Source organism: Odontesthes bonariensis, chromosome 18, assembly GCF_027942865.1.
Source record: "Odontesthes bonariensis isolate fOdoBon6 chromosome 18, fOdoBon6.hap1, whole genome shotgun sequence".
NCBI classification, from domain to species: domain Eukaryota; kingdom Metazoa; phylum Chordata; class Actinopteri; order Atheriniformes; family Atherinopsidae; genus Odontesthes; species Odontesthes bonariensis.
The window spans coordinates 6,086,877-6,109,201 of record NC_134523.1 but is presented as its reverse complement, the minus strand read 5'-3'; the positions used below and the strand labels follow the sequence as shown (position 1 = coordinate 6,109,201).

Here is a 22,325-nt window from a genome sequence, read left to right as displayed (position 1 = left end):
CCCCCCAGCTGGCTGATGTGGAACAGTAGCCCAGATGTTCGAGAGATTACAGCTCCCTGCTGTATCTGAGGGGGAAGCATTGAGACCATTCAGGAAAAAGAAACACACACAACAGGACAGTTTTCAGATGATAAACAAAAGCTCAGAAGCTTGTGTTCTGTTGGCTTCTGAGCTTTTGTGGCATATCATTCCGATCTTAAAAGAGCCAAGGCATTGGAAATCACGCCTGTTTTCATCTGCAGCACTTAAAGCCATACCCTTTACAATACATGTTACGTGTGAGCTTGAGCAATTTTGTGTGGAAAGTGGAGCATGTGAGCTAAATCAAAAGGTTAAATGATACTTCGCTGAGTGTGACAATTTACAACGCTGTGCTGGTTAGCTCGAAGGTTACAAGTTCAAGTTTCAACTGGGTCATTTTTGTGTGGAGTTTGCATTTTTGTCCCCCTGTGCCTGTGTGGGTTTTCTCCACCTCCTCTGGATTATTTATGCGGTCCAAAAACATGCATGTTAGGTTAATTGGTGAATCTCTGTGCTGGCCATGTGACAAACTTTTTTTCTACCTTTCATCCCGCTAAATGACAGCCAGATGGATGGATAAAAACCCAACGGAGCCTTACAGCAGTGGGACAACAATGTAGCACCAATATACTCTCCAAAAGAATTGTTTTGTCTTGGGTTTTTTTTCCAATCATGATTAGTTGTTAACAGTTGTATTTACCTTAAATAGTCTCCTAAAACAAAACAAAAAAACTGAACATTTTGACAAACTAGATAAGAGCATTATCTAAATATTTCCTGTTGTTCCGCACATCAGCAAGGAGGAATTTTAGTCCATTCCTCCATACAGAGCAGGTTTACCTCTGGGATGAGGGTGGATTAGGATCAGGAGGACTTTGACTTGCCCACACGAAACATTAAAATGGGATTGGCTTCTTTAACCCTATTGGAAATCTGGTTTGGACTTACCCTCTGGATAAACATGTAGAAAAATCACAACCAAAACACAACGATATACACAAAGAAATCATTCAACAAAACTAGTGCCAAAAAGCTACATATGCTTATTCACCCCAGCTGCAGCCTGTAGCCTGCTGTACCTTAAAAAAAAATCAGAATATTTCTGTACCTTCTATCTGTGCCTTTGAAAGAGCAGTTTTGCACCCCTCGTGATGAAAAGCAACTTTTATTTGTTGATACAAAAGTGATCCTTGAAAATGTAGGAGGCCAAACCAAAACCATAGCTGATTATTGGGGATATTAACTAGCACTGTACTGTCAAACGGCCAAACCATGCAGATGCCACAGTGCAGCGGGCTCTCTGTTACTGGACTTTGCGGCTCACACCAAAAAGGTGCGCTGAGATAGTTCAGCTTTCACTTTCCCCAAAAACACTTTCCTGACAGTCTTTTGGACTGTCTCATTGACTTGTGGCAACTTGCAGATTAAGGCAGTTAAGTTAATTTAGAGAACAGCTTCTTTCTCCCTTGAGCCCTCCTTTAAACGCCATTTTTTTCACTATCCTCATGCACCCATAAACATAATAGCCAATGTAAGAGTGGCCATCAGATGCTTAAAAGTTACCGTGGCTTCTTTGGTCATCCTAAGGACTAGTACACATCTTGATTTTGGAGTAATGGATTTGTTCATCAAACCTCCTCTGGATAGGGTAGTTATGGACTTGGATCTATCTGACTGTGAACTGGTGGAATCCCAACTTTTGTTGTGACTTCATCGCATTCATTCACTCATTTAGCTTTTATCCAAAGCAAAAGAAAAGAAAAGAGAGCAACACATTAGGGGTCAATGCGGTTCAGTTTTTTGCCCAAGGATACCTTAACATGCAGACTGGGGATGTTGAGGGTTAAAACCAGCAACCTTCCAACCGAGGGGCAACCAATATGCCTCCTGAACTCCAAGATGAGCTTCAACAACCCACCGATAATGTGACCATTTTCAAATGTTAAATCATTTTGACTGCTGAGGCTCACATTCTTTAGCCACGACTATCGCTATTTCTGGAAACAAATGCCATGAGGAACTTTAAGCAACTCGAGTAGCATGAGATTGCACAAGAAGTCACCTAATTTCACGCCCTGCAGTTTCTGAACCTGATCACTAATCCAGGAAAAAGTAGTTTCACATCAAATGTCACTTGAGAAAATTCAACAGGCCTCAGACGTCATTCACATAATTTTATTGTAATAGATCTCTATCTTATACATACAGTACAATATGCTCAAGACAGATTTTATGGCACATCCATTGTTGTACATTTTGCAGTCGCTGGTATTGCTGTGAGGTTACAGTAAAGTGACCATTTGAATCTGTTACGTAGGTTGATACAACAGGTGGTTTGACCTCGGTGGGTTAGGAATAAGGTTGCTACAGCAAAACACATGCACTGTCAAGTTATATATTCCACTAAGGGTGGGTCATACATCCAGTTACACAGACCATCACTTGAAGGGGAGGGCGGGGTGTCATGTTCTGTTAAACCCCTCGGTTGTCGTCTTGGAATACGCTACAACAGTGGCTACTGTGATCCTGGAAAACTACGGGACGTACATGGTTTGGGTTCCACCCAGTGTTTGATTTTATTCCCACTGAGCATAAATCAAGGGCCACTTTATTAATTTAAAGAGCTGCCATTGCATTTTCAACAATTTGGGCATGTGCCAGTGGAGATCTGTTTAAATCTTTGTCCAACCATCAAACACCTTCGAGCTCTGGGTTCAACCGAAACCTTGAATATCCAGTAGGAATGAAGAATAATGGTGTATAAGGATCTAGCATTCTCTACTGCAATACAACTTTACTGTTAATACTACAGGTACGGAGTACTGCTAAGCTATTCACATATGTACAAACGCTGCTGTCCAACTGCAGAGGTCTAACAAATGAGTGTGCATTTTTCTTTTCCGCAGAGCATGTTCAAGATAAAAAAATAAAACAGTGATAGACTACAAAATATCGTGTGCCTCCATCATGCTTAAGTGCTGTTGTCTGTTTTCTCCCTGTATTTGTCCTCATTTGAATGAAAACAGTCATAACTTAAATGTTTCAATCAGGTTAAAAAAGATCAAATGATTGTCTCAAAATAATTTAAAAAAATGAAATCATGCAAAAAACATCAGAGTGGAACAAAAGGAAATATGTAACGTGCCACTAAAACTCCTCACCTTTCCCTTTTTTTCAGCTCCATTTCAGTGAAACAGGCGTGGACATTGTGCACATACAGTTAATGAGTGTGGTTGTGGGCACTTCCACTGTTAATGTCTCTTATTCAAACACTCCTGCACGCTGAAATATCACTTTCATGTTCCGTTTAATCTGCTCAAAGTGCTTCACATACCTACACCCGGTCTCCTCCATGGAGACTTTTTGTGTCTTTAAATGTGCAATTTAGGCATTTGGATTCTCTCCCAGCTTTCCACCGTTTAGTATTAAAAAAAACAAAAAAAAACAAAAAACAAAAAAGATTAAAGGGAAGAGCAAAAATGTACAAAAAACAGCAGGAAGTCTCGAGACTGTGATGACACAACTGAAATAAAAGCAGGAGAATAGGGGATGTGTGAATGCGAGACTTGGGAGTGTGGGGGTGCACAGGGCTGTAGCTGTGCTCTATATGACCTGGCAGCAGCTGTGTGGGGTGGGGGTGCAGAGCAGACCCTCTTTGGGGCTTCGGTGAATGTTGACAGACAGAGTCTTCTCGTTCAGAGGTATCTGCAGTGCCCGGTTCTTCATGTTCCTATGGTTTTCCCTGGCTAGGTCCAGCTCTCCCAGCCTCAGAGTTCCCGAGCAGGGGCCCTCCAGCAGCGGGTCAGCTAAAGCATCTCCCAGCGGGGGCTGGTGGTAAAGGTTACCCCTGGGTGAAGGGCCACCGAGCAGGGACACTTTATCCAAGCTGCCAGTGGAACCACCCATGCACATCCTCCACATGGGACGGTCCTGAGAGTCCCCCCCAACACTGCCGCCACCACCACCACCACCAACTCCTCCTCCCCCTCCTCCTCCCCCTCCTCCTCCTCCCCCCCCTGTCAGGTTGTGGAACTGAGTGCTCAGGCACAGGCTCATCAGCTTTAGGCTTTCCACCAGTCCAGTTGCTGCTTTGGCTGTGCCCTTACCTTGGCCTGAGCCAGATCCAGGACTGGCACAGTTGGAGGGACTGTCCTGTCCTGTCCCCGTTTTCTCTCCATCGTCCTCCGTCCCTTCTCTCTCATCATCTCGTCCACCTATACTTAATGTCTGTGGTATAAAGTGACTTTCCGTGTCCTCGTCACTAGTCTCTGAGCTGGGAGTGAAAGTGGCAACCGGTGCTGTAACGCCAACAGTTTTAGGCGATGACATTACCGTTGAAGGTGATGGTATCCTAGAGTTCAGATTGAGGCTGAGACTGGGTTTGGGCGGACAAAGTCCATACAACTCTCTTCTCTCCTCCTCATCCTCATCCTCTTTGTCTTCCTCATGGATCTGATTCAGAACTGGGGCACTCATCCGAGATGTCATACGATTGCTCGAAGAAGTCATAGATGATGAGGAGGAGGAGGCTTTGCAACGAAGCACTACTTGGGAAGGCAGCGTAGATGGAGGCAAGCATTTGTCTTCTCCCCATTCTTCTTCTTCATCCTCTTCCACACTGAAAAGACTGGGACTTCGAGGTTTGCAAGGGCCGACTGAAGCCAGAGAGCCCAGCCTCAGGGAGTTGGAGTGGGGCTTTCCTAGAGGCCAAAGACTTCTCTCCTGGTTCTGTCGTGCATGCTGCTCGAGGCTTGAAGCTGGAGGGTGGTTCTCCAGCCGCTGATTGAGGTCAAGCAGAGCCGTTTTGGGCCTGGGACCTTTGTGGAGGCTCTCAGCGCTACGTGCAGGGGACTGGGGCCCCCCAGGGTGAGATATCGCAGGACCCCCTAATCCATCGCTGACATCCTGGTGAACATCCACTCTGGTGGGCCAAGATTGCCTGTGAACAGTTGCATACAATATTCAGTGATTTAAACTAAATCAACCATACTTAACAATACCATTTGCACACACTTGAATGGTGACAAACATTAAAAGAGCTTTGGTTTATACTTCCAACACAAATGAACTGCAACTGTTGCTTACTGATATGAAAATAATAGCAATAATTACAGACAAATTAAACAATAATAAGGATAATCCTTATAATGAAAAAAACATAGTACATCTTCAACGAAAACCCCAAATTGGTGGCTGCTTTGCCGTATTTTTAGCATTTTGATAGAGCTAGGCTAACTATTTTCAGGCTCTTTCCAGCTCTTTTCTTTAATGTCTGATTTATATAAAAACACAAATGCAAACATGTCTATCAGTGAGCTTCAGCGTCCTCAATTGTTTTTTGTTTTTTTTTCTTTTGCTGCACAGAGCTAGGCCAGCTGCCCACCTCTGTTTCCACCTCGGTACACTAAGCTACGCTAACTGGCTATTGATTGTAGCTTAGCATTTACTGCACACTCAAGAGAGCTCCCAGCAAAAAATGAAAGAGGTGGTTTTAGACACAGGCACATATAATTTTACTCCAATAAAAAAGTACCCAGCCTTTTGGTAAAAATGTTGAGTTAAAACATTAAGCAACACCTAATTCAGCTGGAACGCTTGACTTTAGATCAACACCTCGTCACCAGGAATTTGTTTCCTCAGTAGAATTTAAACTGTTTTCCCGTATATTTCAAGATATTTTTAGCAGTACATCTCTGACAGTGTTGCTGATCTGCAGCCTCTCAGTCTGTCCTTGATCCCCTGCTCAACAAAAGGGCTCTGCCTGTCCGTCTTCTGTCAGACTTATTTTCCTAAGATTGACAATATACAACATTGCAGAAGCAGCAATCTGTCTATCTCTGTAAAATGTTTGTGTATGTGTGTGGTGTGTTGGGCTGCGCGTGTACCTGAACTGGGCCTTGCTGGGGCTGGGTGATCGCGTCTGGCTGTGCTGTTCCTTCTCTTGTCTTTCCCTCAGCATCCTCTCGGCCAGTAGGAAGTAGGTGGCTGTGATGTGGTTGTATTGGTTTGACTCGAGAGCCCTGAGATCAATTTGAATCACACAAAACATATCAGCATCTTCTGTAATTCAGCACCAGACTTGACCGCGATCCAATGGGAAGAGACGGTGGTGTAGATTGAATTCAACATTCACATTCAACAGTTCAGAATTGACTGACACCTGGTTGCTAATGGCAATTAAACTGTTTACGACGGTCAATTAAGCTTCAGTAGGATGACCGAACTGTGACAAATTTCTGGAGATTCACGCAGGAAAGGATAGCAGCTTGGTAATTTATGCATCGGTTTGTGTGCGAGTAGAAGAAGGGGACACATACTCAGTTATGGCATCTCTGTCTGCGATGCCCCCCAGCACCATGCGTTGGATGATGGAGCCGTGCTCCTCCTCAGACAAGCTGCGGTGGGACACCAGAGGGGTAGACAGCTTGGTGGCCGGAGAGGGGTCAACACCTTGAAGCCATTGGTGGCCCTCGATCTGCTCTAGGGTCGCTCGTTTCTTGGGGTCCCTTTGCAGCATATGGCCTATAAGGCTGGAGGGAGTTACAGGGCAAATTAGTTTGGGTGACAAACTACATTCACAACTAAGAAAGATCTACTCATCGCTTTAGGAATATATGGATTCACTACTTATTCATATTTGTGTTCACTAAAATCCTATTTTTGAACAGTAAACTCTGTAAAAGGATAAAGGTATACGGGTTCTATTTTTATAGATTTGCCCATTTTCCATATATGAAACCGTAAAACTGTATACAGACTTAACCCTAACCCTAACCCATCAAAAAAGGCGAGCAGTTAGACCATGCGTACACTAAGCTGAAGTCAAAATTGGGCAAATTTATTATTCGAAAAGGAGGGTAAAAAAAAAAAAAAGAGGATAAAGGTCAAATATCCATAACAAACCAGTTGTAACTTTTGCCTCATTTTTATCTATAATGAATCTTTATTTGACCAATATCAGTTTTTTTTTCTCTTTCTGGCTGGAAATGACACAAATGAGAAAAGACAGTAGGACAAGTCTCAAAAAATATTCAGACCATTTTCAGTACCCAAGTGACAATGTTTTTTTTTTTTTTTCCCCTCAATCAATGCCAACAATCTTTTTTTTTTTTTATCCTTCTTTGCAGTTTTCTCATGGTCTTTGAGACTGGAAGAGATTGGAGGGCCTCCATGCTGGTCTTTTGCTCTCTTCACAGATCCTGGATAAGATTCAGCTCTGCACCACTCCAAAATGTTGATACTGTTCCTGCAAACCCTTTTTTTGAAGAGTCTGGCTGCATGTTTCTGATCACTGCCTGATTGGAACTTCAGGCGCTGCTCTGATGCAGATTTCCTGATACGACCCCTCCCCATTCAAACATACCCTTCTTTTCTCTGTAGGCCCTACCCTTTTTCAAAATTGCCCACTCCGCTTGTTAGTAGGATTGGTGTTCTTCCCGAAAACACTTCCTGAACCCCTCTTCCTAGAACTCTTAATTTTCAGTTCATTCAGCCACAGAGTAGATGAGCTTATGCAAAGGCTAGGTGGGTCTTGAGGTGCCTGCCTAAGTGAAGTGGAATCCTTTTTTTTTTTTTTTTAAATCACCCTCTATGCAGACCAGAACTGGCCAGGGTCCAGGGGAGCGTCTACTTTCAGATGTTGGTTTCAAAATTGATCACAATCAGCAGGATGGCTTAGCCAGGAATCCTTGGCTGTTGGCTGATCCTCGGAAAAGAGGCAACATTGAGGCTCTGCAGAAAGAATTCATCAGTCTGCAGAAAATATTGCACTAGGAAGCACTGGATCTTCCAACAGGACAATGAGCAGAAAGCAATTTAAACTTTGTGCAATAGCCCAGCCAGCAAGAAGCCCTCCAAACGCAAATGAAGTGGACAAGTCTTACATTTATCACTGACATCTTTAAAAGAAAGGTTTTAGGAGACCAAATTGAAATAATAACAATTACTATTACTACAACAAGGGGGGGGGGCAAACCAGCATTATCATACTGCCATGGCTGTATGTAGATGAATAGGATTTGTTGAGTCTTAGCATAACCACACAGCTAATGAATAAACCGGGGATTGTGAGGCCCTTGTTATTGCTAATCGGCCAATTCACGTGTTTATTCCTCGAAAGGCAGGTGGCATCTATTGCTTCAAATCCCCGGTTTGTGTGTTTGTACAGATTCTGCTGAGAAGACGGAGTTAAATATAAAGCGAAACATTTCTCCTCACAGGATTTTAATTGCAAAAAACACTGCTATCCGTCCAGAAAAAGCTCAGGAGCGTTAGCAGACGTCCACAGGCTAAATGGGTACACAAACAAGAGGAAGTGCTGTTTCCTCAAGGCCACAAGGGAAACCGACTTGTACACGGGTTCAAATAAACAACACGTGAACCCGGACACGTGCCAATATTTGAAGTATTGTGCGACAGTCGACATCGCCTAATCAAGTCATGTCCAAACACCATGAGTGTTCTCAGAGCTAAAGCCGTTCAAAATGTATCGAGCAAGCATATGTGCCCGCTCTGCTTTGACGTGTCGTTAAACCCTCACAATGTTAAAAATAGAGGGGCCGATTTTGAAGGGTGCATTAGATACACTTAACGCAGCGCTGCATCTCTGGTGGAGCAGCTGACTGCAGCACTGAGTGAAAGCAGGACAACGAGGAGCAGCAGAAGGGAGACCGCACCCTCTCTCTTTGCTCTCTTTTCTTCACACATCTATAAACATGAAATATGCAGCACCTGCAGAGTACTCCGTCCATCTGTGTGGGTTTGTGTGCTTTGGATTTTACTCACTCTCCGCATGCATGGGAGATGTGCGGAGGCACTGTGTATTTGCAGTCCATGATCATAGTGAGCGTCTCGCTGTCGTTAGCCTCCTGAAAGGGGGGCTGACCGCAGACCAGCATGAAGAGGATCACCCCCAGGCTCCAGATATCTGCAGAGGCACAGAGAGGAACGCCGTCAGGTCACACAAAGAGAGCAAAAATAAAGCCAAAAAATAAATAAATATGAAAGGTGACCTTTTTTTTTTCAAAAAGAGGAAGGCCACAACAACAAGAAAAGGGTGACTGCTCAACAAAATAAAGCACAAATGTCCTCACTGCTTAGTGACCTAGATTTAAAGAAAATAAAGAAAGAAAATAAATAAATAAAGAAAGACATGACCCCCCCCCCCCCCTCCCCGAGTTGAACGAGGCGTGAATCACATTCTATCAGAGCCATTTCCATAACCATGTGCAAGCTTGGGACACATCTGTCTAACCAAGGATGAGGCTCTGCACGGCTTCCTGCCGCCAGCGCCACGCTCGCGTATACACGCACGCATGCACTCCCGCTCAAACAAACACAGTCGCAGCAAAAGTGGGTTAACGTGTTCATCCCTCAAAGCTTTGCACAAATGCTAATCTTCTGGAACAGTTCTTTTGGTCCGATTATTCTGAAAGTACAATTTTATTTATTTTTTGCTCAGGGCTTATGACTGCTGCTCTGGTCAGCAGGATGCTCCACTGACACACATTCTGCGCTCATGTGCCGACTACGAGCAGAGACACGGTCCCATTAAAACACACAGTCAGGGTCTCGTTCGTCAGTGTTTTGACCCTTTCTCAGCAAGTCGTTCCATTTACAGTCTGGCTTTTTTTTTGTCTTTGAAGGAACCAGTGCGACAGAAGTACAACACCCGGCTTTAATGCTCGCTGCCTCTAGAAATTCTTTAGTTATCTCTTAAAATGACCAAGTAAAGTGTGATCTCTCCCCGTACATTCCTATTTGCCTGTGAAAGAGTTTCTTAAGAATGTGGATGAGGCTTTAGCTATTTATTTCTTCTCATCTTTCCCCTGATCCAACAACGCTGGTGAGGAAAACATCTCTTTTAATCAACCCCTCAACCCTATTTTCCATTTTTGATCTGAAACACGTCACATTGCGCAAGTAAATGCAAACTACCACCTGACTGGGATTTCTGAGCTGCAATAATCAATTTTTTTTAGGCCATTAGCAACAATGGAACAAGCATGATATTGACGCATCATTGATGAGATCCACAACAGCATGCAGATGTTTGGTCGAAATGTCTCTCGCTGTGAAGGGTTGAGTTATTTGAGCGGAAGACGAATTGATTTCCAAAAAGACAAAGTCAACAAGGAACATTCTTTAAAACGTTTTTAGAAAGACTCGTGCTTCATTTCTGTTTTGTGTAATTTTTTCGAATGATAAAGGGGAAAGGAGTCTGTGTCTAATCAAATTTCAAAGCTTTATAAATGTTTGACTCCACAAAACAAACAAGCAGCTGCCATCGGTGCCACTGACCAGCTGTCCATCACTTGCTGAATTAAAGTAATCGATGCCCACAAAGCAGGACAAGTTTATGAGAAGGAATTCACTGGCACTTTGCACCGTCATAAACTTAAAGCAGTTACCCAATAGAAATGTGAAGGTGAACTTAAGGTTTGGAGCATCAAAAACTCATTATAAGAGACATGCTTGTAAGGATACATGACAGGGCAATCAAATTCCTATTAAATCTGACAACAAAAGACATTCGGGAGGATTTAGCAGACTCTGAAGAGGTACTGGACTCTTCTACAGTGGAGGGACACCTGCACAAATGCACCTCACAAGGAGTCAGTCTTCAGAAAAAAAACGTCGTCCTTAACACACAATCTGGCATCGGAAGTTCAGATTGCTAAAAACGCTTTGGAAACAACTTTTGCCAACTAATGACCGCACTGAGCAAACATGTTCGTAGGTGTAGAATTTCATAAAATGATCACCTCTCCAAGTTTTAAGCACGGAGGTGGATTGATGATGCTTTGGGCTCGTGTTGGAGCCACAACACAAGCCCAGTGCTCGACTAATACAATGGATTCAGGTGAGTACCTACAGTGTAAGAAAGCTGTTGGCGCAAAACATCCAACCCTGACAAAAAGCCCAAGATGGGGCACTGGGTAACGGTGGAGCTGCTGCCCCGTGTCCAGAGACTGAAGCTCCTCGTTGAGGCCGTTCCAGGTTTGATTCTCAGTCTGTGCCCCCCCCCCCCATTTTCTGACCCCTCTCCTGTCCAATTCCTATTCCCAAGAATTGAAACGCTCCCGGGTGGTTACAGAAAGCACTTACAAACTGTGAGGGCAGTGTGTCACCGCTTTGACCCCACAGTGTTCAATCTTAGCTTGCTGTGTTTGTGAGTATGAACGATTCATCTTATCTGATTAAAAGAAAAACGACTGCCTGCAGCTGGAGGTTGCGCGGATGATGTGAACAACTGAAAACAGTCAAGGTGCCAGCTGTAAAATGAAAAACCAAGAGCCGAGAGATGCTAATAAATGATGTAGTGTTCCTTGGTGGAGATAGTGCAAACTGCACGGTCAAGGGGAAAGTGGCAAAGACTTCGACGTCCTTTCACAGTGGACACTCGTTTGATTTACTGTAGCTTAAAAGCTGCAGGGTTGCTGCTGCTGCTTTGCAAAGATGATAGTTTAATCAAACAAAGTGGGCCTTTTTTTCCCTCTCCTCGCAAATAATGATACCGGCACTCAGACGTTGCGGCAACTGTTCTTCCAAAAGGTCACAAACAGAGGAGTTTCTGCATTTCCTGCATAGACAGAACGGCACGTGCGCCGATAATTGCCTCGTCAAAAACGGTGCATTTGCAACTTTGATCGGTCTACAAATTATAGAGCTCCAGTGGATGCACTGTCCTCATCACGGTCTTCATATTTCTTCATATCACTTCAGTTTGCCGGGGCCGTGCGGGAGAATTCAATCTGTTAGAGTAAATGTGTTGGTTTACTGTGTGTGGTGAGTATTTATTGCTCCGAGGCTGCGAGGCACTGTTTCATTCTGCTGATGGAGGGAGCAACGCTGCTGCAGTCCCCGCCGCCTCTTTACCCCTCAACAGTGTATCCTAGCAACCGACACCCTGCTCCCTCATCACTTGCGTCAGCCACCCGCCAAACTTCCTTCCTCGATAACTTTATTTATAAACCAGGTTGACACATCTCTGGATAGCATTTATCACGTCACCGCCGGGGTAGCGTCCCCTGCGCTGACGACGCCGGTCACTCAGTGGTGACATCTGAGAGTGTAAACATCCCTTTTTGCAGCCATGCTGGCTGCATTTCAGCCCAGTTGCTTTCCTGAGTAAACCAATAAGCAGTCCCTTGTGTCCTGGCATGCTTAACCCCACGCCTGGCTCAGCATCCTGTCCTGCTCATCATTATGCAACATGTTTAAAAATAAACAAATCTTCTCATTTTGTGCATGTTCGTTACACACGGATGTGCTCTGAATTATGCATGTGCCCCGGATATGCTACAGCTATAAGTCCAGCTGGACTCTCCATTATGACCGACAGAGTCAAGTGGAAAATTCTGGAATACTCTGCGGTAACCACATAATCTCAAAGAATAATATATAAATAGCCATTACAAAGTAATGATGAAAATATCAACAAATTCCCAAAACTCGCTACAGAACCTGTTATGGTAAATTCGATGTCTGCTAACCTTTTGTCTCTTAGATGACACCTTGTTGTAAATCCAATATCTGCAGACCATTCGTCTCTTGATTAACACATAGACAATAATCATTTAAATGACCATTGTCTCCGGATTCTGCATCTCCCCAAATTGCGAGACTTTCCCCCAGGGGGTGTGGCAAGGAGACAGTTGAAGAAATACACACCTGAAAGAACAAAGCCCCTTCCTCTTGTATAAATGCTTTTGATTCCCCTTGTTCTGGGTCTTTCTTCACCATGAACGCTGACTGGTGAGGACTCACCTCTTTTGCAGAAGAAAATAAACACGTGGCCGGCCGGCAGAAACATTGAAAGTCTCTATTTCACTTCTCATCAGATGTAATAGGAAGGTAAGCAAAATCTTAATAGGGAGTTCAGACAAAATTCCCACGACAAACCTGGTTTTCTACACACAGAGATGAGACTTAAATGTCAGTTCCAGTACACGGTACCAGTCAATGGTTTGGGGCCTATTCAGAACGAATCTCTATTTTCATCGCTTTAGTTGTGGACACGGCAATGTCAAAATCAGACAACTTGTTTTGGGCTCGGCCATCATAAGAAGCCTCCCTGCTGAGGTGAGGCACAATGAAAGAATCATTGTTGAGCATAATGATGAGAGGTCTCTCACATCAGCTTTAGTCGTGCTAAAAGACATTCCGACTTAACCAAGAGGCTGAACACCATGAAAGCAAAGTTAATATCCAACAGACGCATGAATGACATTGCGCCTGATGAATCATCATCACCACCTCCTGACCAGTCCAAACCTGCTCGTGACGTGTTCAAGAATGTCTCTTTCACCATCCTCTCACACGACCTCAGAAGACGAGCAGCAAGCGCTGGAGGCCTGTGGTTATTACATTGGAGTTTTGATTTCTTCAGGGTGAGGATTAAATCATTCCAATGACAGGGACTTCCACGGAGCTGGGACGAGCTGCCAACTTAAAGCTACACCGGAATATATCTAGCAGACACTAAACACAGTTTGCAAACACATGGCATCCAGCCTTTATCAGGGCCGGGACTTTTCCTTTCCTGTTATGCCCTGAAAACATTTCAGGATCCTACTCTCTGATTAGAAATCATTAATGAATGTATATCTTGTGCTTGTGCTTAACAACTCCTGTAATATGTGAACAAGCGATTCACATCTCAATTTATTTTCGGCACCTCCTTAAAAGAGCTTAGAAAACTGAGCGAGGACAGCCTCTTTATCTCTGCGACAAACTGGGCTGGCCGCCACCTGGCGCGCCTCCACAAAAAACCTCCACGCCCTACGCACTGTCAGCACGTACGGTGCGGCCCCAGGCCAGGTAACCTCCGAGTCCCAAGCGTCAGGACGGCTGGCCTCCATTTGGCCTGCTCCCCGTCAGACTGCACTGCAGATACATTTGCACAACATAACATCCTGGCCGGGTGGATAATCCCAGCAATCAAAACATCATCATCTCAACTGAATGAACAATAACACTGGGGCAGAGCAATAGCTCGGGAGAACAGAACACACACACACACACACACACACACACCGAAAATACACACAAACAAGAGCTCAGACAGACCTCACACAATCATAGAAGAGCACACAGGCAGTCAAACGGGACTATGATTACTTCACTTTCAAAACATGGAGGCTGCTTGGCACAAAGGAGAGAGCACGAGGAGAGAAAGATGGAAATAGCTCCAGCATATCCACTCAGTCAGAAAAACTGAAAATGCTCCTCTCTTGCTTTAGCATTTTCTCCCCCTGCTTTTGCTCTGGCCTCGGGGTAGACAGAGGGTCTGCTGATGCCTTTTCTCTCTATGCATGTGTCCCTTCCCCTAATCTGCATGCTTCTGTTTTGATTTATTTTCCCTTTACAATCTAATTTGATATCTAAGCAGTGCTGTCTCTCTGGCAGAGGCGGGGAGGGTGAGAGGAGACAATGATGGTGCGGCTGCCTCAGCTGTGTTTGCGCTCCAATTGCAGACGAAGAGAGTGCTGATGAGGCAGAGGAAACCAATTTCAGCTTGATCTGATATCAGATTTTACCATATAAAGAAAGGCCACGTCTGTCAGTAGAAGTAAACTGAGGCTAAGACTGAACCGCAGCAGCTGTAAGACTGCAGTGCTGTCGATCACCTTAGTGCCATGCTGCCTAGTACACTTGCATTTTCTGGGCTTTGAACAGCTCCCCTTCTTTTATCAGCAGACTGACAATGTTGAAAGGGAGCCAAGTTGTCTGCAGGGTCCATACGTACAGTACAGTAGGTCATAAAGCATCACTTAACCAGGCTGGTGTAAAAAAGAGGACAGTGCTGAGTGTTTCATGCTCTGCTGCCGGGATCACACTTTAAAGAAGCTGTAACAACCACCCAAGTTCAATCAGCACAGGCATCTTCCCACTGTGCAACCCAAGATCCACTCTCAGTCCGTTTTTCCAGACTTACCCACAGCGGGAGCGTCATATTCGTCCCCCAGCAGTATCTCAGGAGCTGAGTAGGCCAGTGAGCCGCAGGAGGTGTTCAGGTTTTTCCCAGGCTGAAAGCGGTTGCTAAAACCGAAATCGGTGAGCTTGACGACACCCTGCTTTTCGAAGAACACCACGTTTTCGGGCTTCAGGTCTCGGTGTACCACATGCAGCCGGTGACAGTAGGAGATGGCGTGGACAATTTGGGCAAAGTAACACTTGGCCACCTAGAAGGGGAAAGACAGAAACAGTGTCAGTATCAGTCACCATTTTTCTGTATTTCATGATCACAACTGTGTTAGTTTAACTTAAGCATTCACTCTGGTTTTATCTCAAGATCCAAGAGGACATGTACTCGTTGGACTTGTTGGACTTGTTTTACCTATCCAGACGTGAACAGCAAACCAAAAATGCTAAAGACAGTTAAGCTAGCTAGGTACTAAAAAAACTGAACTTCAAGCACGAGTTCAAATTCAATTCAAAATGAAAGCTAACTTGGCCTAATAACTGCATATAGAACCTTGTTGTGTCAATAAATTCTGTCTGCTCTCTACAAGTGACCAGAAAACCACAAATATGACACAAGACGAAGTACACGGAGAAAAAAAAAAAAGGTAACATAGTAAAACATGTTTGCAGCGTACATTTTCTGTAGAAACAGAACAAAAAATGTGAAATGAAATACAGTAACTGGTTCATCAATGCTTATGGTTGTGCATGTTGTCGCCTTTACACAGAAATAAGCTAGCTTTTACCACATTTTCAGACTTGACAGAATCTATGGAGTCATCGTCAAACCACATTAGCTTTACGTTCATGCTACAAAGTTCAAATGAAAAAAAGATTAAAAATAACTGACAAGTACAACATTTGCAGCTACTTCCTCCAACTTCACGCCCACCTAATGTTAGCCAGTCAGAGAATTCATGCTATTTGCTCAGGGTACAACCTTCTAACAAGATAAAGGCAGTACAGGTGCAGCAGCAAACTGTTGGAAGTTGCCCAATCAGAGGAGAGAGCTTTACGGAGCGTGATGCTAAAAAGACAAGAACAAAAATGGCCAATTTAAGATAGAAGTGGTACCTATAAGCTGCATAGATGGCCAGTATAAGATAAATGGAAAAAAAAGTGGAGGCAATTAAGCGCATTATGCAAATTCTTCCTTTTGAGGTCATACATTATTATCAGAGAAAAAAACTGATATAGTAGCAGTGAATAAACCTAAATATTCCCTAAAAAGCCTATGGAGTAACCTGCCATGTAATAACTTTCACAATGTCACACACTTACCCCCTGGTGTCTGGAATTTATTAACTTCATGAATCTGTATGCGCGATGCTTTGGTGAGCCAGTAACTACATCTGAACTGTCCTTCACCGTGCGTCCCCAAAACGTCTTTTTTTTCCTCCCCCCCTACAAACAAATGAAAGTAATGCTTCCTCATGCTGCTCCCAGGAAAAAGGATTATCATCTTGTCCCATGATAATCAGCATTGATATGATACTTTTATGAATCCCCTTTGTCTTATCTTATCTAAAGGCGAGTTCAAGGTTAGGTGATGTCACAACACGGTGACCCTGCACTGCTGCAGGTATTACGTGCATTTATCTGCCGGTTAAAAGGAAGGCAGGCTCTTGGCCACTCTGCTGCCTCCAGCCCTCTCACCTCTTCGCTGAGGCCTCCGTCGTGCTTCATGATGCAGTCGTACATGTCTCCTCCGTCGCCCAGCTCCAGGATGAGGTACAGCTTGGTGGCCGTGTCGATGACCTCGTAGAGGCGCACCACGTTGGGGTGCTGCACCATTTTCATGCATCGCACCTCCTGGAAAAGGTGACCCCGTGCCACTGGGTCCAGCTTGGTTTTGTCTATCACTTTTACTGCCACCTGGAAGAGAAAAACAAACAAAAAAAAAGCAGAAGTGAACTTCCGTGGCCAACTAAAGCTACGTCGATGTTTATCAAGCAAAAACATCAGAAGTATTCAGTCTTCACGTGACACGGCTGAAGACCATTCACATTCCTCTACAGGAGCCAGGAGGAACAAACTCTTTCACAGTATGTTGAAACTGGCTATTTAAGCATGAGCACATTCAGTCCTTGGCACCAAACACTGCACGTGCGAGCAGAAACGGACAAGCGCACCTTTTCCCCGGTGAAAACGTGACGGGCCAGTTTGACCACGGCAAAGTGACCACGGCCCAACGTCTTGTCCAAGTCATACAGCCCAGCAATCTTCCCATCGTGATGACGCTTGAGCCCTGCCATATCTGCTGGCAGACGGGTGGGAGGATAGGCCTTCTGTCGCCTGCTGATCTTCCCTTGTCAGTTCTCCATCTCCCCTTCCCCCCCCTCCCTCCCCGAGTGGGCTGAAGCTCGATGAAGATGGTGGTGGAGTTGGTGGTGGAGTTGGTGGTGGAATTGGTGGCGATTCCAGACGAGCCGTGCAGCTTCTTGACGTAGCTTTGGGGAGCTCGAGGCCAGATCTCCTGCTTGTTAGTGGTCCTGCTGTGCTGCAAGTGTTCAGCTCAAATCAGTCCAATCTTTGCATGATCTGAGATGGAGAAGAGTAAAACACAAGGTTAAACTTCACCTATTCATCCTGAAATGTAACGTTTGATTAATATCCTGCATTCCTAATAACAGGGACTCATAGCCAAATTTTCTGCAGAACAAATCTACCTACGGGTACTAATAAAGTCAACTTGAACTTGAACTTTGTTTTTGCGGCTTTTCAGTAACTTTCTCTATCAACCGACCTTGACAATGACATAATATTTCACATCACATCTAATTATTCTAATAAGATCTCAACGTTAAAGCCTTTGTGAAGGCTCACCTCGTAACGTTTTCCAACCAGGTCAAAGAAAACTGCTTAGGAAAACACTCTGGAGGTCTTTTTTTTTTTTTTACATTTCGACACCACCCCTGCTTAGGGGTTGAGGTTTCAGTAGCTCTGCTGGGACAGTGACACAATTTCCAAGAAAAAGCTGTTAAAGTTCAGGCTCCGAATGACCACTGTTACTCTTTCCCCCGGTTTTTGTTTCAGGAGAATGTTTAAAGACATAAAAAAAAGAAGTTCTGATTGCCCAAAGTGACCTCAGTTCAAAACTGAGACACCCAATTTACAAATAAATACCTTCCAATGTTCTTGGTTGAATAACTCAGACAGTTATTAATCAACAGAGCTTTTATAAACTCATTTTCTGTCAGTTAACTTCTCTTAAGCCAATGTATGCCGTGATCTTCATTTCCAATAACATCTCCAATGGGTTTCTGCTAGATTTGGACCTTCTCAGTAATCGCGCTACACTATTTGAACACGTTTGACTCCTTAAGGGTGACTAAACCCTACTATTCTCACATCTGACCCTTCACTCTGTTCAGCCCATGCACTCCCGTCATCCAGCATGTTGCTTCACAGCCCTGATGGTGAATCAACGCCTGCAGGGGAGGAATGCCACTCCACCTCCCAGGAATCGACCTGCGTGCAAAGAAAACGGCAACGGCTGAAAACACACAACGTGCGAGCACAGAACATTCCGCACAAGGGTGTGCCCCCTCCACCTGCTTTCACAAAGACAACGCAAAAGTAAATAAGGGTTGCCAAGGAGCACGCCCACGACTGCATACCTGCAGGAAAATAAAATAAAAATCAAGCGCACCTCCCATCTGATGAAAGTGGTCCCCTAAATGCAGGGGTGGAGCAGTGATTTTAAATGTGGGGGGTGTTCCAGGGGGGGGCACATGAGCGCCACATCAAGCCAATAGACACGACGCTGAAGTTGGCTTCCGATTCGCGAATTAAATGGATGGGCATAAAGGGCCATTTCACTGCATTTTGATCGCCCTAAACTAGATCCTGTATGGAAACTACAATAGTTACACTGCTCAAATCTGGATGGAATTATTCTAAAGGGGCTATAGATTAATTAAAACCATGTTTGGGATTTGTGAAACCTTTTTCTGATTTGTGAAAATGCAGAACAGGGCCATTTTACGGCTTTTTTTGTATTCTCATCACCCTAAACTAGGTCCTCCTGTATGGAAACTACAATAGTTACACTTCTCAAATCTGGGGGGTGAAATCATCTTGCTGTAAAAGTGGGGGTGTCAAAACACCCCCATCCCCCACAGGTGCGACGCCCATGCCTAAATGACACCACGGAATCCTGAAAAGAACTTTACGCGAGGTCCTCAGTCGTGAGAAAAGGGTAATTTTCCCTAAATGAGACTGAAATCTCCCTCTTACACACAGGCGCAAGGCTCACACAGAAACACAAGCAACATCAGCTGTGCTGAATGCTTCGCCTCTTTGACGCTGACAACATGTAGGTGTTGATGCTTCCCGACACCGAAGCCCTGAAACATACACCTGTGGCAATTCTCTCTCACACACTCTCTCACACACACACAGCTCTGATGATGGGGCAGGCCAGGTGAGACGTGGTGGGGCGTTGAGCTGCTGGCTCGGCCTCAGTCAAACCTGGTAATCATTTGTAAATGACTGATCTGCTGGTCTAAATCTAGACGTCTTATTTACCTCAAGAGGGAGCATTAAAGCGCTTGATCAGTTTAAAGCAGGCAGGGGATGAAATTACGAGCTGAGGATACATTTTGCTAGTTCAATTACAAAGCCACAAGCAGAACGGCCACCTACCAGTCATGCATGCTCCGATGCTGCTTGCATAACTGTTCGAGCTGGTTGTATTGATTTCTGATGTGGCTGCATGTGTGTGTGTGTGTGTGTGTGTTTGCACACAGAGGTATACAAGTGCACACATGAGGTCAAAGGCTTGTTTTAATAGCTGCTCTGTTCTCATATATCCAAGATAAGAACTGATTAAATGTCAAATCTATTTCCTTGTATATTTGACTGTGATGTTGATGGGCAAAAGATGCCCAGTTTAGCTCACATGCAAGCGCTTTGACACAGATCAAATGCCCCTGGATTCACTAACACTGTCTTTTGTATTCAACTTGGAAGTTTTGCCCACTTCCCTCCAGGATTGAATATGGCGGTGAAGTACAGGGCATCACAACAGTGTCCCTTCAGAACCATAAACCACAGCGTATTGCATATCATTATCTCTATGTATGTACGACATTGTAGGGCGGTAATAAAGTTGCATCGAGCAGCTCGTGCAAACTTACTATTCCATGATAGAGAGACCCTTTAGTGTCCCCAGATGGATGTCATACGGCATCATGTTGCATTTAATGCAGTGACGGGAATATCAAGAAGCTGTGGAAATGTTCAAGCTGGTAAATGATCATCCTGCGATGTATCAGCTATCATTTCACAGCATCCTGCGACTGCCCATATGGGACCCCCCCAGCCCAGCCCAGCCCCCCCTCTGCTGCCAACATGCCTGCTGGCTGCATCCACAATAACATGACAGCGCAGAGAGGAGCAGCCTGCGCCAACAGCTCACCGGCAGAGCGGTGGCAGGATGCATTTTAAGAAACATGTGAAATCCAAACAGTCCCCGGCCAACTCAACACAATAACCGGGCCCACGCCACCAGCCAGCACAGCCTGCACACGCATGCCCTGCACGAGTCCGTCTTACCACAGAGGAATCCGAAGCAGCGCGAGGCGTCCTGTCTGTTCCGTTTCCAAACTGCGGGAGCGTGCGGGGCTCCGGGCGGCTTTTTAAAGAGGCTGAAATCCACCGTCACTCGCTCGAGTCAACGCGCCAAACGATGACGGAAAAACCGGCTGCAGATTATCCCAAAAGAGTCCCTCTGTTAATCTGTCACACCGTCAACCCAAGCCCTCTCATTCGCTCTTGTTGTGGCGCTACTAGCTGCGCCAAGTAAACACAGGTAGCAGGAAGATGCGGGTCTTAGAGCTTTCAAAAGAAAAGCCTCGGGCAGTTAATCAGCATCAGAATAACTTTATTAATCCCTTGCGGGAAATTCTTATGTTGCAGTGCACTCATTACAGGAAAAGAAAGATTAATAAGAATAAGATAGGGAAAAAATAAAAATAAGAATATCAATATGTACAAAAATACAATAAACAATAAACAGTATTTACAATGCTACTCAGTAGCTAATTATTATTGTTATTGCACATGGTGAAACGTCTATTTTAGTAGTCTGTGAGAAGGTGCCCGATTTGATAACATTTTCAACACGCAATGAAAAACTTAGTCCTAGTTATCTGACATACAGATGGCAATCTTAAAAAAAAAAATTAAATAACCTACATTTTCAAAATCAAAGACCCTACTCAAAGACCAGTGTAAATTTACTTGTGATATAGCCAACTCTTATTCGTGCATTTCTTATTTTTTGTGGCTTGGCATGCACCATTAACAACTGCTAGAGATAGATGCTTTCGAAAACGTACTCATTTTTACTGCTTATAACTGTAAGTAAAAGAAAATAAGTGAAAGAAAAAGACTGACTGAGTCTCTCTCACGATAAGTGAAAGAAACTGCTACGTTAAATGTATTTTCAAGCCCGATGAAAACGACCCGCGGTGCTTCTACACGGGACTGTGCTTTTATTTTGAATGATCGTTCAATACCATTTCCGCTTTGGTATCTGTGAATGACAGCTCCGTGATCGCTGCGCTTCGGTATCGTTCATCTCTGACGTCAGAGGTACGCTCAGAGAGCGGCGTGTTTTTCAGGTTCACGATAATAACACAGATTGTCTCGGTTCTTCTTACCCGAACCGCATTTACATGTCAGGGTCCACCATAAAGACATCCAAAGCCAGGGTGAAATATCTAATAATTGTGTTATATTTAAACCGAAAATGATTATTTAAAAAAAATGGGTGACTAATGAGCGTTTGTGCTTCCTTAAAAATGTAATAAATAGAAGACAGTCGGACGCGTTGTTGGGCCGTCTGAGCCCGCAGACCTCCCTGAACAATCGCTCGTTGTCGGCCACGTTTTTCAGGCTGCCTGGGTTGTGGTGGGGACGAAGGGTGTGTGTTGGCACCGCTCTGTGTCCCTGTTCTCTTCACTAAACCACCTGGCCAGTGTTCAAGTTCGTTGTTATGCAATATTTATCTCTCAGGGATTTGAAGTGGAACCTGTTCGGCCGGTGACAACATCTCCCACTATAGTGGCTTATGTCATCCAAGACTGTACAGCAGGCGCTCTATATAACTGTTTAAATATATACACATATATATATATATATATATATATATATATATATATATACATACACATATTTAGTCTGTTTAAAAAGCAACATGGTTTTAGGTTGGTTATTACTCGTCCCTAAGCATTTCCAAGTAATTTCTCTGTAGAGTCGATCACGTGGACACAGGGGATTTAAACTACATGCAGGTCTGAAAAACAATGTTTTTTTTTTTGTTTGTTATA

The 22,325-nt window shown here is 44.3% G+C and overlaps 1 protein-coding gene across 1 annotated transcript; it reads right to left on the bottom strand.

Annotated features, from left to right (window-relative positions):
* Positions 1–2,182: 2,182 nt before the first annotated feature.
* On the bottom strand, positions 2,183–20,802 carry LOC142367294 (SNF-related serine/threonine-protein kinase-like). The gene is made up of 8 exons (XM_075449292.1): positions 20,548–20,802; positions 17,121–17,529; positions 16,645–16,863; positions 14,960–15,206; positions 8,806–8,947; positions 6,339–6,551; positions 5,907–6,041; positions 2,183–4,960 (listed from the first exon to the last, which is right to left on the bottom strand). Exons 2-8 carry the CDS (start codon positions 17,241–17,243, stop codon positions 3,625–3,627), a joined length of 2,415 nt encoding a protein of 804 aa, XP_075305407.1. The 5' UTR covers positions 17,244–17,529; positions 20,548–20,802; the 3' UTR covers positions 2,183–3,624.
* Positions 20,803–22,325: the final 1,523 nt, after the last annotated feature.